The sequence below is a fragment of the Harpegnathos saltator genome, unplaced genomic scaffold (genome assembly GCF_003227715.2).
Source record: "Harpegnathos saltator strain DR-91 unplaced genomic scaffold, Hsal_v8.6 scaffold61, whole genome shotgun sequence".
Taxonomy (NCBI): domain Eukaryota; kingdom Metazoa; phylum Arthropoda; class Insecta; order Hymenoptera; family Formicidae; genus Harpegnathos; species Harpegnathos saltator.
Genome location: NW_020230438.1, coordinates 263,644 through 281,656, shown reverse-complemented (window position 1 = coordinate 281,656; position 18,013 = coordinate 263,644). Strand labels below are relative to the sequence as shown.

The 18,013-nt window shown below is 46.7% G+C and overlaps 1 protein-coding gene across 2 annotated transcripts in view; it reads right to left on the bottom strand.

Moving 5' to 3' along the window:
* Positions 1 to 18,013, bottom strand: part of Mmp2 (Matrix metalloproteinase 2) — a 146,747-nt gene that overhangs the window by 81,835 nt on the left and 46,899 nt on the right. For both annotated transcript variants that reach the window (XM_025304474.1, XM_011140294.3), the window contains exons 2-3: positions 4,511 to 4,612; positions 2,618 to 2,787 (exon numbers count right to left, since the gene is read on the bottom strand). In XM_025304474.1, the coding sequence (XP_025160259.1) occupies positions 2,618 to 2,787; positions 4,511 to 4,600 (260 nt within the window). In that variant the 5' untranslated portion in view covers positions 4,601 to 4,612. The remainder of the gene's footprint in view (positions 1 to 2,617; positions 2,788 to 4,510; positions 4,613 to 18,013) is intronic.

The following is an 18,013-nucleotide window of genomic DNA, read 5'->3' as shown; positions in this document are numbered from 1 at the left end:
ACCGCGAATTGCCGATGTCCCCCCACCGGCAAATCCCAGAGACTGCGACGTCTGTTCGTCTTAATACATCCACGGTCCACAGTCCACAGTATGCTGTCGGTGCTGTCGATTATCGAGGCACCGAGTTTGAGAGTTTCTCCGAGCAAATTACCGCGACTATCTATTCCCGCCAACTTCCCAATTATTTTCCAGGCGTACACGTATTTTACACGAGCAAAATTCACAGTGGAATTTTCCGAAGAGAAGGATAATAATGCGCGAAAGCTCCTGCACAAGGGAGACGCGAAGAAACCCCAATGTCCAAAGTCGCGGTGAACTTCGAGACGAGAGACATTAATTCGGGACAGCTCGACTCGAAAGACCGAGAAGAAAATTAGCGGAAGTGCCGTCGCCGCTAATTTCTCACCCCCGCTCACCTCTCGTTCCATTAACTCGCAGTGGCTCGGCCGCGGTGCTTCCGCTTCCCCTCTGCCTCTGTCGTTAAACCGTCACACCGTCGCGCGAATTAGCTATATAATCTCAATGATTTCATCTATAATTTCTGTCGTTGTTGCAAACTTGTGCCGATTCGCTCGAGTTTTTCATCGAAGCCTGCAACTATAGCTGACGAGAGCGGAGCGCGCAGCGGAACCCGAGAGAGAGAGAGAGAGAGAGGGAGAGAGAGGGAGAGAGAGAGAGGGAGAGAGAGAGAGGGAGAGAGAGAGAGAGGGAGGGAGAGAGAGAGAGAGAGAGAGAGAGAGAGAGAGAGAGAGAGAGAGAGAGAGAGTTCCCGTAGGAACAAACAGAGTCAAACAAGAGGAGGTGGAGGAAGGGTAAACGAACCGGAAGGAACATGGAGCGTGAAAAATCCTCCAAATTCGGGCCTCGGATCGGAGCACGCACAAAGAGGTGACCGGACGAATTTCGCACGGCACAATTCACACGGCGCGATCACCAGCTAACCGAGTGAATTATTCGAGCCGCTCGTTGTCCGCTCGGCGACTTTGCACTTTGATTCGGATCCCGTCCCGGTGTGGATTTTGCCGGTGGGGACCATCAAAATTACGGAGTTGCTTTTCGGACCAGTCGGAAGACCTGGACTCGTTAAGGTGGCTAATTAACGAACGTGCTGTAGGACATGAGCTAATTAGCTCACACGAATATCATTGCCAGCTCGGTCGGTCGATGCGAGCGACCGGTGCATCTCGGGCTTGGGCGGCGGGAAACCGGGCCGGAAATAAGACTTTCTGTGTATTTCTCGTTTCATTTCTCTTTAACACGAGAGAGTTGTGTATTCAAGAACGTTGTGTTGACGTTCTTGTGACGCGCGACGTTTCCAAAAGTCTGTTTCACATGTCAATGACAAATATCAATGACCGTGAACGCACGCACGAGAGTTCACGGTCCGCTTAACGCGGACGCGTCACAAACGACGGGAGAAAACGATTTTCCTAATATAATAATGTAATCTCGATCGATCAATCGAATGTCAATAACGCCGTTTCACATTTATATCGATTACTGTAGAGGGTGCCACATGATGAGCGGAGAGCAGAATAGAGAGAGAGAGAGAGAGAGAGAGAGAGAGAGCCGATATTGCAGCAATTCTCCGTATCAACGCGACGGCTTTAGAGAGGTTCCCTGTAGTATCGGCGTGCTTTAGTATCCCGCACGCGCAGAGACCTGCTTTACCGCAAAGAGACATTTGCGCGCATACTCGATCGCAAACGTCAAAATCCTCAAGGTTTGTTGGAATTCTTCCGACGGATTCTCAAAAGTACGAAACGGAAAATCCACACTTCGGTGCGTCATTTCGTGAAAGAAGGTGGCGAAAACGTGGCGAACGAACGTACGTTCGCGCCGAGTGCAAAGAGGAAGCAGCGAGGAGGAAGAAGCAGAAAGTTTAGGAGTAGGTGAGAATCAAAAGTACTAAAAGTACGAGCTTTTAGGCTTATTAATTTCAACAGTTTCAACGGACGCGACGGGTTCAAGGGATTGCGCGTCGCCCGGCGGTTCTCATTCGCGGTCATAGCGCTTCTCCGACGAGATACCGAGCGCGGCTCAGCGCGACGCGCACTCATGTGTTTTCATCGTCCTCGCGCGGACTCGCGCGGGGGTGGATTAGCCAGCAGCTGGCTGGGGTGGGGTGGGGTTGGGGGGGGGACCGATGTCCGACCAATGTCAGTGACATTTCCGAGCGGTTTAGCGACTACGGCAGCGAGGCGTGTGGTCTCACGACACGAAGAAGCTCGTCGGAGAATTAAGAGGCCAAACATCCTGTTTAGAGCGACCAACAGGTACGACGCAGGGCGCGCGGATGAGTTATTGCCACTCGAGACGAAGAAGGATATTATTATATAGTTAGACGCCGCGCGAACGTTAATTTCGTCCGAGTGAATTTATCGTTCGACAGCGTCGCCGATAAACGCGCCGCTCTCGCGCGCTATTTCAGCGCGCTATTTCAAACTCGCTTCGAAACTTGGAAGTTAAAGGGGCGTCCACCTAACACACACACACACACACACACAGGTATTCCACGCTCAACAACGCGTGTCTCGCGTTATCACTCGCGTGACGAAGCACCAAATCGAAAAGTGGAAAATGTTGCAAGTGCAACTTTTCAAACGCACTCACTCACCTCCAGGTGAGATTCCGATGCGACCACTGCTGCCCGTGGATGGTGAAGCGCTTGTGCCTCGTCCTGCTGAGTCGAGGATCCGGTTGATCCGGTAGTCCGCATCTCCTTGCCTTTATCAGCTTTAGCGTCGCCTCGTCGATCTCGCCCGTCACGGGGATGCCGCCGAATTTCTGATGACAGACAAACAGCGCGAGCACGCCCGCGTGTTCATTTCACTTGCGAACACATCAGGCTTTACCTATAACCTACCTCTTTGACTATGACCTTCCTCATTTGTTAAAAAAGTCACCGGCATTACAAAGTTATTACATGGCAAAATTGCATCCCGACAATCGAGGCTCCAGTCCAGCCAATTTTACCTGTGTATGTGTTATTCTTTACAGGATATAATACCTTTTATAGAAATAACAGCGCTAGCTCTCCTTGTACCATTGGACAATTTGATAAAATTCAACCACTGCAAGATATCACGGCGACTGCGGCGATTGGCGTCACGCGAAGACGCGATATATTCTCGTGTGAGTAGCTTCTGCCAAGAGTGCCAAGAGCGGTCGCATTCCTCCCCTCAATCTTTCCTCTCACGGCAGAGGCGAAAGAACGAGAGATAAGCGCTATTCGAGCATTCGAGCCAGAAACGTGTCCGGAATCTGACAAACACGTTTATCGCATCCTGATCTAAGACCATCGGGACCGTTTCTCGCGGGCGGAAGCAAACTCTCGATTACAAGGTCCGAGGCTTTCCCGACGCGTCCCATTCTATTCGAGCGATCTACTGCTCTACTGTCGTCTCCCCGACCGCGACAATGGCCAGGAATGCAATGCCTTTCGCAAGGGAAAAATGGCAAAACCGCCATTCGCGCGATGACAATTTTACATGAGAATTGGGCGCGCGGGTTGGATGCACGTCTGTCGTGAGAAGGGTATATATACAATGCGTCGACGGTACCCCCTCGGGACGTTTGCCCCGACATTTTCCCATTTTCTTCGACGAGAATTCCCATACCGACTCACTCGCGGCGCTTCTGGTTGCCTTGGAAAATCAAATCAAATCGATCGATCGGTCGGTCGGTCGATCGATCGATCGTGTTTTCGTCACTCGACAAAACTTTCGTTCCACTCTCGCGGAATAAAATTCGATAAAATTTGCTCGGCTCCTCATGATCGACGAACTCTATCGCGATTTCGTCTGTTTATCCATATACAGAATCGTTCCAGTACTGAGTCTCAATTGTGACTACTATTATATTTTCGATATTGCCGCTGTACCATCAGTAATATTGCTAATATCAGCTAATATTGGTTCGACTATTTGTTAACATTGACAAACAATATTTATCATGCGTATACGAACGCGTACGAGTATTCAAGTACTCATATAACTCATTTAAATGTAAAATGAATTTAATACTGAGATATTCACTAACTATGAAACATTTCAGCGGTTATTTAACCTGGATCGCTATTGCGGAAATCATTATCATTGTCAAGGGGGGGGAGGGAGAGAGAGGGAGAGAGAGAGAGAGAGAGAGAGAGAGAGAGAGAGAGAGAGAGAGAGAGAGAAAGGGTTTAACACCTCTGATAATTGCCCAATATTAACATGATTGCAAATTCCTAAATAGGCAATTTATCCGTGGCAACCAGTTAAAAATTTTAATAGTTATAATTGTTAATGAAGTAATTTACACTATCTTCAACTATCAAGTAGATTACGTTATCACACGTTGCCGTAAAAATGTTGATTACAGATTATGCTGCATTGATAGTTAGTAGCTAATTATTTGCCAATTGTACTTCAGTACCGAATGACAGATTCTTATAGATAATAAGCATGATTGTAAGTAAGACAGTAGTATTTACTTTGTTTAAAATCTAGCTATCATATATAATGGATACCTGTAGATTTTGTATGGCATCCCTGAGTTGGTCCTCAGTTCGCAGGTTGCCCGTTTTAATGTCGGTCTCCGGTAAATAGCCGAATCTCATGAGATAGTTTTGCTGCAACATAAAATGCGAAAAAACAATCAAATATTGCGATGTTTAAACGCGAGTAATTCGAAAACTATCAAAACGCGATAAGAGTCTCAAAGGTGAAGCATGTGCACAAATTTAAAGACGTTGCCTGCCCTCCTTGATTTACACACACACACACACACACACACACACACACACACACACACACACACACACACACACACACACATACACATATTTCGCACTGATTGGGCCGGCTGTCCTAATGAGAAATAGTTGAGCGCAAGTATGCGCTATCAGATTGCGGCTTCCCAAAACGATAATTCCCCCACCTCCCTCTCTCTCTCTCTCTCTCTCTCTCTCTCTCTCTCTCTCTCTCTCTCTCTCTCTCTCCCTCTCTCTATCTCTCTCTCTCTCTCTCTCCCTCTCACTTACTCACTCACTCACTCATTCGCTCACTCTCTGCTTCTATATTTGCCTCTTCTCCCTCGATCGACTGAGTGAAACGGCGCGACGATTCATCGACTCGCATGCTGTCGCGATTTCTATCACGGCAAAATCCTTTTTTGTTTTTCCTTCTATTTTTTACGCTCTTAACGAATGCGGAAGATAAATCGATAACGGGGCAAAAATCATTTCGTGACACAAGATTGTTACCGTAACGAGAATAAAGCGTGCACAATGTAATCTCATGGTGTACGTGCGTGCACATATGCATATATGAGGATATGTACACGCAAATGCGTTTACTTGCGCACAGCGATTTATCGATTTATCCGCGTATCGCGTTGGAATAAAAATTGTCGCGGAACCTGTGTAGAATTGGACCACACACTCGATTCCCGCGAAAAACGAGAAATTTTTATCGAATTCTTCTCACGAGATAGCCTTCGAACATTTTGTTATTCTTCTCTTACCGTAAAAACATTTATACGTGGACGGGAAATTGATACCGGGTAACCAAATACAAAATTGTAATTTCATATAAATAATCGCGACACGATTTTTCACATCGGACTTGAGAAATTGAGAGAATTAGACTTCTGCCCTGCCCCCCCCCCCCCTCGGATTTAGCCCCTTAACGTGACTTATTAATAGTGTCAGATTAATTACGAAGAAAAATACCACGGTTCCGTCGACGCTTCTCCGAACTTTGAATAATTTGTTGTTGACTTGTTTTACAGGTAGAATAATGGCTGGCTGCGGCTTTTAGAGATAGAATGCAGGCAGGGTCGGGAGGTGAAAGGTCGTAAATTGACTCTCGCGGAAACTCGCAAGACGTAAACGTCCATTCGCATGCCGAGTCACGGTTAGTTATTTCGCGTTAAACATTCTTTCTAGATCGCCACGCTCGTTACGACGCTCATAAACAGCAAATTACAGGCCGTGAAAGATGGTGGGAAGGCGCATGTAGCTCACAAAGCATCTATTATGTTGCACAAAACGCAAATTGCACGGGTAACATTATGTACGTTATGTAAACGCTCCCGGCGGCTGAACACGGTGATGTACACACTTGGAATACGAATCGTTCGTATACGTTCGTGGGCGTTCATGTGGTTGGTCACAGAAATTAATTAGAGCGAGCTTAATCTACCGTCAAATGATACCGCTTGACTGATATCGTGTCCAGCATAATGAATTGTCGTCCGAAACAGACGTCGATTGATAGAGAAAATCTCGCGCGATTGTACTTTTCGTGAATCTTCCGAACCGAATTGACTTCTCCCCGCGCAACGCGGAAAGTGAGTGACCAATCCGCAGTTTCCTTTTCACAAGAATTGCTCGAGCACTTTCCTGCGCCAAAGTACGACGAAAGTAGTACAATGTGCAAACTCGTGGACATAATTTCGCGAGCGAGCAACGTACTAAAATCGACCGCGAGTTTCGCGGAAGACGTCGAGATGACGAAACGCGCTCGCGAGACTTTAGCACGTGGCACGTGGAGGGCGTCGCTATCTTTAGGGGTCCCCCAGGAATCGCGGGGACGAAGAGTGTCGTACTTGGCCGCCGCCGCCATCGCTGCCACTGCAGGAACGAATTCCAATTCGCGACGGTGAGTAAAAAAGAAAAAGTGCTCTCGCGTCGTTCCAACTTTCGACTTTCGAGAACGGAGAAAGAGGAAGATGAGAGCGCGAGATGAGAGAACGGGGCGGTTATTCCTAACGTGAACGCGAGAAGCGTGCGGAAAAGCGTGAGGAAAAATGACGCGAAATAATAACCGAAAGCCGTTTCGCAGGACGAGTTATAGAATTTTGGAATTTCTCCGTTGACCGAAACTCTCGTAACGAGCAAACCACCACACGACATGACTTTAATTCCCGGAAAAATTGCCGGATGTACTCGCTCGCATCTTGCGTGTCTCGAGAAATTTCAAGTACCGGCAATGTACCGAAACGACTACCTCCGACGTTCTCGACGACAGAAGTGAGAGCGCCGGCAACGTCATTACAACGATTGATGTGTTCTCGATCCTCCTTCCCTATTCAATCTGCGGTTCTTTCAGACTTTTCCAATTCTGTCTACCTCTAGGGATGAATAACGATATTTACCGTTTGGCGTTAAAAAGCGACCCAAGAAAATATGCACCGGAAAATCTTGTCATAACATTTTCTCACGAAACGCTCGTGAGATATGGAAATTTCCATAGAGGCCGCGGTTTAAAAGGGAACTTTTCAAGCTGTACAAACAAAACTTTGTGTGCGCGCGCGCGAAGAAAAATAAATAGAATAAGTAAACAAACAAACAAACAGACAAACAAACGGGACTTATTTTTTATATTTTTGATGGAATTCAATTGTTTCGGAGTTGAGGATCAATTTTATCACGCGGTTCACGCTTTCACAGCGGTTTCGTCTATTATGCGGTGTATCCGGTGTATTCGAATGCAACTGATAACTCCCTCCCCCCTCCCCCCTCCCCCATCAGATGATATCTTGTAGAAGTTACGGTGAAACTTTACTTTTGTCTACGCTTATCACGATCTCGCTTTTCCGGATTTACGTTATATTGGGTCGTCAAGGGAATGACCGCGAGGTCAACGAGAATCGAAAGGGTCGCCGACGAGCTAACGTTAAGCCGAGACAACGGCACAATCGCCGTTACTACGCCGAAACGGATCAGGGAAATTTGCGGAGCAAACATTAGCATTATATTCGAAGGAAATAAACGTGAAAGAATGATGAAACTTTCACCTTTTGCGTACATGTTTGTTATTTTTACGCGATGCATCTCCCTCACGCATGCACACACACACACACACACTCTCTCTCTCTCTCTCTCTCTCTCTCTCTCTCTCTCTCTCTCTCTCTGTTCTTTTTCAAGACTACATGTCGCCGTATACGGAAAAACGTGTATGAGTAGCTCGTACAAACGCACTCTCACGAGGAGAATACGCACGTGCATCGTCCACATGGGGCATGAGGCGGCGGGGAGAGGGAGAAAAGACGCCAGGGGGGTGATAACCGTCAGACTTAGGCCGCGTTTGGTCATCGAGCGCGACATTTATCTCGCATTGTTCGCGGATTGCCCCTTCGCATGGGAACCGGTTATGTCGCCGTTTAAGGCGGATAATATATATCGAGGAATGTCTCGAACAAAGAGATATTTTCGGAGATTTCTCTTCTGTGGTCGTGTTCGCGCCCGGCTTAAACGCGCCTTTCCCCGAAGTAGCGCGAAAAAGTAGAGAGAGAGAGAGAGAGAGAGAGAGAGCTCTGCCTGCCGATCCTGGAATTAAATTTCGCACTGGCCTTTTTTGCGATCGCGCAAATGCGAAAACGTCGATTATAAGAACACATATATACATGTGCTCCTCGATTCATGTGATATAAATGACGTGCGTATATATATATACACGCACGTCCAAGTGAAAACAATGAGATCATGATGAGATCATGGCAATGAATGTCGGTGTCGTAAAACGGCTGAGAGAGCGCCGGATGAATTAACGGCGACATAAAGCTCGCCTCTGCTCACGCGGAACGTCCATTACGGGGAAACGTTATCGGCGACACCCCGGTGAACTTTGAAGTTCGCTCGCAGGGTGCATGTACCACATACCGTACGAACAAAGGGACAAGGTCGTGTCGTTTATTGCTCCCGCCCGTAATCGCGCTTATCGACTGGCTCGAAGGGGAGAAGCCCTGTGTTTCTCTCCTCTCTCCGCCCCTCTGTCTCTCACTTTCTCTCTCTCTCTCTCTCTCTCTCTCTCTCTCTCTCTCTCTCTCTCTTTCTCTTTCTCTCTCTCACTCATTCACTCACTCACTCACTCACTCACTCACTCACTCACTCACTCACTCACTCACTCAGTCATGGAGAAACTCGGTCATGGTATCACCCAAGGGTGATAACGGCAGAGGAAAAACGACGGATTCCTTCTCGTGTGCGCGATGCAAGAAAAGAGAAAAGACGCATCCCACGAATCATCATTTATCGATTATTAATTTATCATGTGGAAAGGGTTGAATTCGTCAAATCTAACGACGCACAGCACGCAGCTGTCACGTCGAAACATTACTGACTGAGTAGCGATGAGAGAGAGAGAGAGAGAGAGAGAGAGAGAGAGAGAGAGCGCATTCTTGGTCGCGACCGCGAGCGTGATGCACGCGGGACGAGAGAGGAATGCAACGACAACAATGTGACAAGCAGCAGAGGGGAACGAGACGAAAGCATCTACTGCGCATTTCGTTCCTCATCTCGGCTGTTGGTCGATCGTACCGGGCGACACACTGGTTACCTTGCTTACGTCGGTCGAATACAATACTAGTTGCGAGGTATACAGTTTCGCGGTCAGAAAGGTCTCTCGTGGCCTCTCGCCTGTGTGCTTTGCATAAGACAGGGTGCATGGGCGTGCAGAAGGAGCACTCGCTCCCTTTGATGTCGAACGACCATTCATCCTCGTTCGGCCTTCCGCGTTTAAAGGAGTCACGTAAAAACATGTTAAGCTTCTTTCAAGCTTTACTTCGGCGAAAGAAATTTCAAGAGAGTTTCACAAATTTATGGTTATATCATAATTCATCGCTATTCATGTTTATTGTAACGCATTAATGTTAATGTATGAAAACTCATGAGGCAGAATTTTGCTCGTGAATAAAAGCCGCGAATAAGTAATCACCATTTGGATGCAATTATCGCTCGACATGCGATTTCGCGAATATTCGTAATTAATATTTTATACGCAACTCCTTCCTTCGGTAGGCGTGATAAAATCAAGATTGCGCACAATAACTGTCGGCTATCAGGGAAAATTCTCTCCCGTCCCTTTTCTCACAGATTGCAAATCGGTCCGAGTGGGTTTAAGGCCGATAAAGAAAAGCTTCGCACCAGATCAGATTTGTTTCGTTTAACTGGCCAAAAGCCGAAAAAGTGCACAACTTTGCGTAACCATTCATGTTGACCATCGTAATGACGTTTTTTCAATCTTTTTCAATGTAGCAGAGTACGACAGAGGCGTGATTTTCGATGTCCGTATGCTTCCGCAAACACACGACGAGTACACGAGCAGAAAAGAGGGATGAGAAAAGCCACTGAGATGGAAGAGCTTGTGTGAAGTCACGTCGAGCTAATCTCGTCGATACATTGCAACGATGCAGGAGATGCTGCATCGCCAGTTGATTTTTCGCTGCATAATTACAATGAAAAACTCAACGTCACGGATCTTTCGAGGGCTTTTTAAAGGATCGCCGATTTTTCTCTCTCTCTCTCTTCTCTTATATTTCACAATCATGAAGAGAGAGAGAGAGAGAGAGAGAGAGAGAGAGAGAGAGGGAGGGGGAGAGAGAGGGGGAGAGAGGGAGAGAGAAGGAGGGAGGGAAGGAGGGAGGGAGGGAGGGAGGGAGGGAGGGCGGGAGGGAGGGAGGGAGGGAGGGAGGGAGGGAGAGAGAGAGAGAGAGAGAGAGAGAGAGAGAGAGGGAAGACAGTTTTTACAGATATATTATTGTTACGATTATGTCGCGTGATAACGAGGGATGAATATTCAAGTATACACGAACAAGACGACCTCGCGTGCGCGGAAAGAAATTGGAAAGATAAAAGACGCGACGCGCAAAACGCGACACGGATCAATAACGCCGGCGGGAAGATAATTTCGAGGTTCCGCAGACAATAAAATTTATGGCGCATGCGAGCTTGCCGGAGAAATTCAATCATAAACAATGAACCCGGTTAATATCGATCCGACTTCGAGGTCCGGCGCGCTAAATTTAACTGTGAGCTAATTCAAAGGAAAGCCCGGGAAAAATCAGTCGGAAGCGGAGAAATAGTGAGAGAGGTGTGGGGAGAGGGACAAAGTAAGATAATTATGCTAAATCACGACGTACAATTATTAATTAATTTCAAGTATAAGGTATAAAGTTGCAATCTGCCGGAATATCATTGCGGTCGAATGCTCCAGTTAATAAGCACCGCAGTCGCGCTTCCGCAAGCAAACGAATGCAAACTGTGTTTTCCGTGTGTACACCGAAAAATGAGAGAGACGAAGACGGAGACGATAAGAGATAGGAAAGAAAAGGAGGGGGAGGGAGGGGGAGAGAGAGAGAGAGAGAGAGAGAGAGAGGGGAGAGAGGTGAAGAAGAGACGAGAGTTTTCCAAGCGACCGCCGTCCATTGAACGTGTGTTTCTTCGTCACACACACATCTCGCCGTCGCAGTTTCGCGTATTAAAGTCTTTTAACGAGGACCAATTCGATCACGACCGGCCACTTGACCTCGTTGACCCGGTTTCCGGTTTGCCCTCAACATCCTCGACATCGATCGTCGTCGTTGGTGTCGGTTCTATTCTTCTTCTATATCGGAAGGTATCAAAAAAACGGAAGAGAAAAAAGAACAAAATAATCGCCAACTGCATTTGCATTGCCTTGTGTATATGTGTATACACACAACGGCCGTACCATTAACGATTCTTTTTCACGTATCGCGTATTTTATATTATAAAAAAATAAGGACTAAGAAAATAATATGTTAACAGTAACTCAACAGTACTCAAAAACTACTTGATACCACTCTGGTAATCAAAGCAGTAACGAATTATTATAAAAAGTACTGAATTGCTAACATTTTCATCAAGTTTTAAAGATCTCTTTTTTGACAGTTGGATGATACGTATCTCATGCACATATATTCTACATATATTCTTAAGTTTAACACAAAGAATTCAGTTATATTTGTTACCTATATCAAGTGTAAGATACTTGGATCTCAATTGGCTTAGATATACATTAATTAATACTTGTCATCTGAAACCTGTCTCATTATAAAATATTCAGATGATTATTCAAAGTTCGATTCAAATGTTTCAGTTAAATGATACATAATGTGATATTTACATTTATTTAAATCAAACTTTAAATAATCATCTCGGTATTTTATAATGAGACAAGTTTCAAATGACAAGTATTAATTAATGCGTCACCTAAGTCAAAAAATGGACCTATCTCACATGGAAGTATCTCACATATAAAACCATATAAAAGCTCCGCTCCTATGTGCACTTGGGACACTATCGTGTCTCTTGAATAAATAATAATGATAGACAAATATTTTGTCAATATGAATCAATACGAAAGCGTCCAAGGAGAACCTAACCTGTATATGTCATCACATAAACAGCTGCTTGCAAAGCCGCATTACCATATATATCTGGCATCACTGCCTGTAGTGCCATCTAACGGAGGAAGGTATGCGACTGGACATTTTTTGGACGACGTTTCTTAATCGTGAAAAATTAGCGATCAGACTTTATACTAAAAATTCTCGACTTACAGTGCACGTAGGAAAAAAGTAAAAAGACAGTTTTGTTATCTAAGTCGACCCTAAGGAATCGATTGAGCTCTTACTTAGAACTCAATCAGATTAGCTGTTTGGACGGTATGATAATCTTGCCTCCGATCAACTAGGTGCTTCGCGAATCAAGAGACACGGTCTCGAGGCTCGTGCGCGTCGCTTCTACTGCGTCTACCGCGACACTACCGTGTCTCTTGATTCGCGAATCTTATTTGAACCCATGAAGCCTCTCTCTCTCTCCTCTCCTCCCTCTCTTTCTCTCTCTCTCTCTCTCCTCTCCTCTCTCTCTCTCTCTCTCTCTCTCTCTCTCTCTCTCTCGCTCTCTCTCTGACGATATTTGACGAATCCAAGTATACTGTTCACGCGTTACCGTGTATCTTTTGGATTCTGATATTCTATTTGGCGAATATCGCACGATTACACGATATTATATGTCTCGGAAACGCAAGTGAATATTCCAATAGCATAAAGTGCATATTCCCGATTCTTAATTTGAATTCTGGCAAAAGAAAACTAATGCCGTAAAATCTGACGTAAAATAACTTGTCACTCCCACGACGTAGCTTTCTCAGGACCTTGTACATCTCGTCGACCGGATAAAAAACGATCATGACATCGATTTAACGCGTCCGTGCTACGAGTGCTCGTGAATTTGCATTTCGGTCATGGTTTTGCCTCTCTCTCTCTCCCTCTCTCTCTCTCTCTCTCTCTCTCTCTCTCTCTTTCTCTCCCTCCCACCTTCCCTTCCTCCCTCCCTTCCTCACTCCCTCCTCCCTCCCTCCCTCCCTCCTTCCCTTCCTCCCTCCCTCCCTCCCTCCCCTCCCTCCCTCCCTCCCTCCCTCCCTCCCTCCCACCCCCATTCCTCTCTCGATATCCGTTGTCGATCGTAACGGTTTCTTTCCGGTTGCGCAAACGTTTGGAGGGTTCAGGCTAGAGTGCACAGGAAATAATACGTGATCAAAATGACCAAGCGACGAGACGAAAAAAGGAGTGGCAGCCGAAAAAAAGGCGCGAGCTAATCGCGCCGACTATTTTGCGCCAATCAACTCTTTCAACCCTCGCGGGAATTCTCGCGTGACTCGCGTAACGATCACTTGCACCGCCATTCTTTTCGCACGTATACCAAAGTTTCGTAAAAATGGAAAAGGGTTTTGAAAAATTTGGGCTTACAGAGTAAGCTTTTCACAGTGATAGACTCTTCCGGACGGAGAGAAGGATCATGATTCTCGTGATCCGATTGAAGTTAAAAATTGTCCCGAGCGACTGCGCCGACGCTGAAAGACGAGCGAGCTCATGGGCGAACATTTGTCGTTGTTTAGGTTGCAACATCTGCCGTTGAAACCGTATAGTCGCGCTTCTAACCGCGCGTTGATCCCTTCAGCAACGTACGATTCTAAGGCAATAAACCTAATCGCGAGTCCGCATCCGTTCGTCGCGTTTAACAATTTTGTAACATTACCGCGATATCCTTCTACTGTTTAACATTTATCAAGATAATTTGGGTTAGGTTGGAGGAAAACGCATTTAGCACTGAAAGGACATTTAGCGTTGAGCGTGTAGGTGACGATTCAAATGCAACTAAAACTCGCCCTGCCACTCGACTCAGTAATGATTCGCGAGGGAGGGAGGGAGGGGGAGAGACAGAGAGACAGAGAGACAGAGAGAGAGAGAGAGAGAGAGAGAGAGAGAGAGAGAGAGAGAGAGAGAGAGAGAGAGAGAGAGAAACTTTGTGTTAACAATTACGATATACAAACGATATACGCGCGTTGCTCGCGTTTAATACGCTCGTCGTTTGCACGTGGCAGCGAGATCGGCCTCGTGTGAAGCGAGCGCGCGCGCGCATTATCATGAAATTAAAACTGACCCTCAGCAGTTATAACGCGGCCACCTCTGCCGTCTGTCGAACAGATGCTCGCTCACACGAGCGGGAGTGCTTCCAAAATATTTGCCGAGCGCGCGGCTCGTTGAGGATAATAGCGCATCCATTACGCGGACTCGGTAACGCGTTTCCCGAACGCGCTCCTTCCTCCCTCCCTTGCACAGTGCAGCAGCACTCTATCCATTATTATTCATCGTTAATTATCTGCCGGTTATGCAGTCGGGACTTTGTACAATACTATTTTGCAGCGCGCGGCTTGCCCGCGAAAGGATATTTCGTCGGTACGGACATTCGTTTCCTCGCGCGCGCTCGCGAAATGTTCTGTTAGCGTCTTCGTTTCATACTTCATACATAAGAAAAACGTCCGTTTCATACTTTTTCATTTTCATCAATCATTTTTAGCAAACGCAAGTGCGACAACAAAAGAAAGAAAACGAGCACTTGCACCCGCGTTCGTGTACGTGTACGATAATCACGGATCACATATCTTTGGACACTCTCGAGCTCGCTACGATTATTCGTAGCGCTGCGAACGTTACGTGCGGCACGCGCAGCCACCGATGCATGCGTAACCCGGCGTGAAAGTTAGTTAATGCCAACACAAAGATGAGACTGTAGGCGGTGACGGTCCGCGGCGATAATTAACCGGCCAAACTACCTGCGGAATCTGCCGCTGCAGTCTACGGATAATTGCATCGCCGAGTGCATCGCCCAGCGACGGCGCGGCGGTTAGCGTGATCGCTATGCGGTGCGACTATGCTGATGGTGCTGATTCGGAGGACCAAGTGTCAGAGCTGATGCCGCGCCGCGCCGTGCCCGTCCGTGCCGACCGGAGCAGCCAGACGAAATACTCGCCTCGCCGTTCTCGGAGAAACGAGTTCACCACCGAGCTTGAGATTCCCCGACAATAAGGCAGTAAAACGATTTCTATTGCGTTTGCACCCTGCTCGCTTGGCGTTTACACGCCACTTTTATCTCTCTCGATAAAAGTCGACGACGAGCGGCGAAGTTTGCTGCGAGGTTACGCTCGATTATCGATTCGACGCGTTCGTCGCAATGGCTTATAAAACGGACAGAGGAGAGGAAATTCCTCCGTCGCACACAATTCGCGCGAATTTTCCTAATATATGAGATTGGTCGAAATGTTCAGTTTCATTCTCAACAAGTGCTGTCGCACACGCATGTTACAAGGACAATGGCACTGTTGCTGTTCCGGGCCACATCGGGACCAAAGGTTATAACAGACAACTACAGAATGATCTGACATAAAGTCAAATTTCAAGCAGAAATCAAGAGGAGAGAGAAACTTTTCCGACTAATTCAATACCTTCCGTTCGACAGGTATTATTTACAGCGTTCAATTTTTCTTCACGGACACGACTGTCATCGAACACGACTTTAGGTTGACTTACGTCAACGAGAAAAGAGTCGATACGATCGGTGTGTGTGTGTGTGTGTTTGCGACGTACAATCGGTTGCATTTTCTGCGCGGTCGCAGGTAAGCGCGAAAGTTTTCATGGAAATGTCCAACCAACGTCTTAATGCCGAACACGTTCCCGCGGCTCCTCAAGAATCCGAACAAGCGAGCTCTTTCGACGTCGCACAGACTCTCTCTACTTAAAGCTTCGCATCCCGCTTCGCGGGAAACGAATAAGTAAATGCCGAGCACGACGCATCGTCTTTGTACCGATCGACAGCGACAGACAGGGAAGACGGTCGTTTGAAAGAAAGAAAATATCCTCGCGATATTCAAGAGGCAAGCGAGTAACGGATATACATATATAAGGATCTTCGATCCGAAACAAGGAGCTGGTAACACTGCAAAGCCGAGTGTGTTATTTTGACACGCTGATAAGAGCTGAAGCTTTCTTCACGCGTTTCTTCGCGTCGTCTGAAATCACGTCATTTGATGCTGATTTCGATAATCACTTAACTTAGGTTAAACGACGTGATTTAGGACGACAAGATACGCGTAAAGGAAGCTTCAGCTTATACGCGTCAAAATAACACACTCGGGTTTGCAGTGAAGATGCAAGCCTTATATCAATACATATAGCAAGCAATGTTGCTATATGCGGAAGTTTCAACTGCGCCAAAATTCGCGATAATCAAGATCAAGATTTTCAGTGGAAGTTGCAAGACCTCCTCATCTCACCTAATCGGAAAAGTTATCATTTTGATTTCAGGTAAACGACAACGTGTCAAATTGTCGTCAATAGTCAATTTGTCAATAGTCGAACCGAACCTTGTGACTGACTTGTACGGAAAAAGAAACTCTAGTTTGTGTAAGCTGTGTAACTGTTCGAGTCCTTTTTTGAGTTTGATCGCTTAAGATAACTGGGAACAATTGATTGAATAGAAATCCCTGAATCCCTGGAATCTTTTCGTTCTTACAATAAAGTTTTCAGCCGACCTGGCCAGATGACACACACACACAGAGAGAGAGAGAGAGAGAGAGAGAGAGAGAGAGAGAGAGAGAGAGAGAGAGAGAGAGAGAGAGAGAGATTACATCGGTTACACGTATCGCGTAACTTTTCTCGCCCTGCAATAGATAGAAGTCTCTATCTCGAATTACAGATCGTTCACAGAGCACGTTTGAGAAGCAGTTTTAGTCAGACGCTGCCAGATATTTTTGATCGGACACAAAACACCCAGCGAATGCATTACACCGCGGTTGACCAGGACAAGCGACAAGCGGCTTCCTGTTTGTGAAACGAGAAATTTCCGTCATGAAGGCTGGTATCGATTAGTGTCTACACATCACATCGGTGCTAATTTATAGGGGCAACATTGCTGCGCCAGCTGGCAAAACCGGCGAACATTCGCCGTCGAGAGAGTAGAAACGCGTGACAAACGCCGCGATAAAATATTTCGCCCAGTGCTTTACGTCTCGTGCGCGATTCTATCTCGCATCGTAAGTCGCACGATCGAAAATTTCGTCGAGGTAAACTGACATCCCGCAAATTTCATCCATGTTTCATCTCGACCTCGTTAATTTCGTGCCTCGTCGAAACGTCGAAACCCACCTCCCTGTGAGTTCCCTGTCGGCAGCAGAAAAAATCGGCTCTGAACCGGTCGAAAAAGGTCCACGGATAAAGTTTAGGGCATCTCGGTTTAGGCAATGCGGATCTTAGGAGAAAATGAGAAATAAATTTATTCGCGTATACCGGTGTGTGCGTTTCTGGTAGAAAATTACAGCGCGAAGGGATTAAATCGTCGCGTCGACGGAGTAACGAGAAATTATGATGAAATACTGCGGAATACCTAACCCCACAGATTTTCTGTCTTGTGGCAAAATTTTTTTCTTTTTTCTATTTCACCGTAGCCGAAGCATTGCGTCATCCGCGGGGGATTAAAATTTCATTCCCCGTGTACGGGCGACCAGCAACGATCGGAATTTCCATACAAATATGAGGACGTCGAGGCAGAAAGAGATGGATAAATTGCGCGCGCGCGCGCGCACGAGCGCGACGTATGGACACGAGGAGAGAGGATCAACGGAAAGTCGCTTTAATTACTCGCCAAGCGGCGCGCTTGGCAGAGAGCGAGTGCGCGTGATGAAACTGTCGAACGCTGTAATTTTTCCGGGACAACGTTCCTTCCGATTCGCGCCGGCGACGACGACAACAATGACAACAGTGGAACACTGATGCAGTCGGATGCAGTCGCGTTCGCGACTGGCAATTACTCGCGCGACGAACGCGGCGCGCTTTGCATAAAACGCTCCAACGCATCGGTCGGATGTCGCCGTTTCTCGGCGGCCGGTAT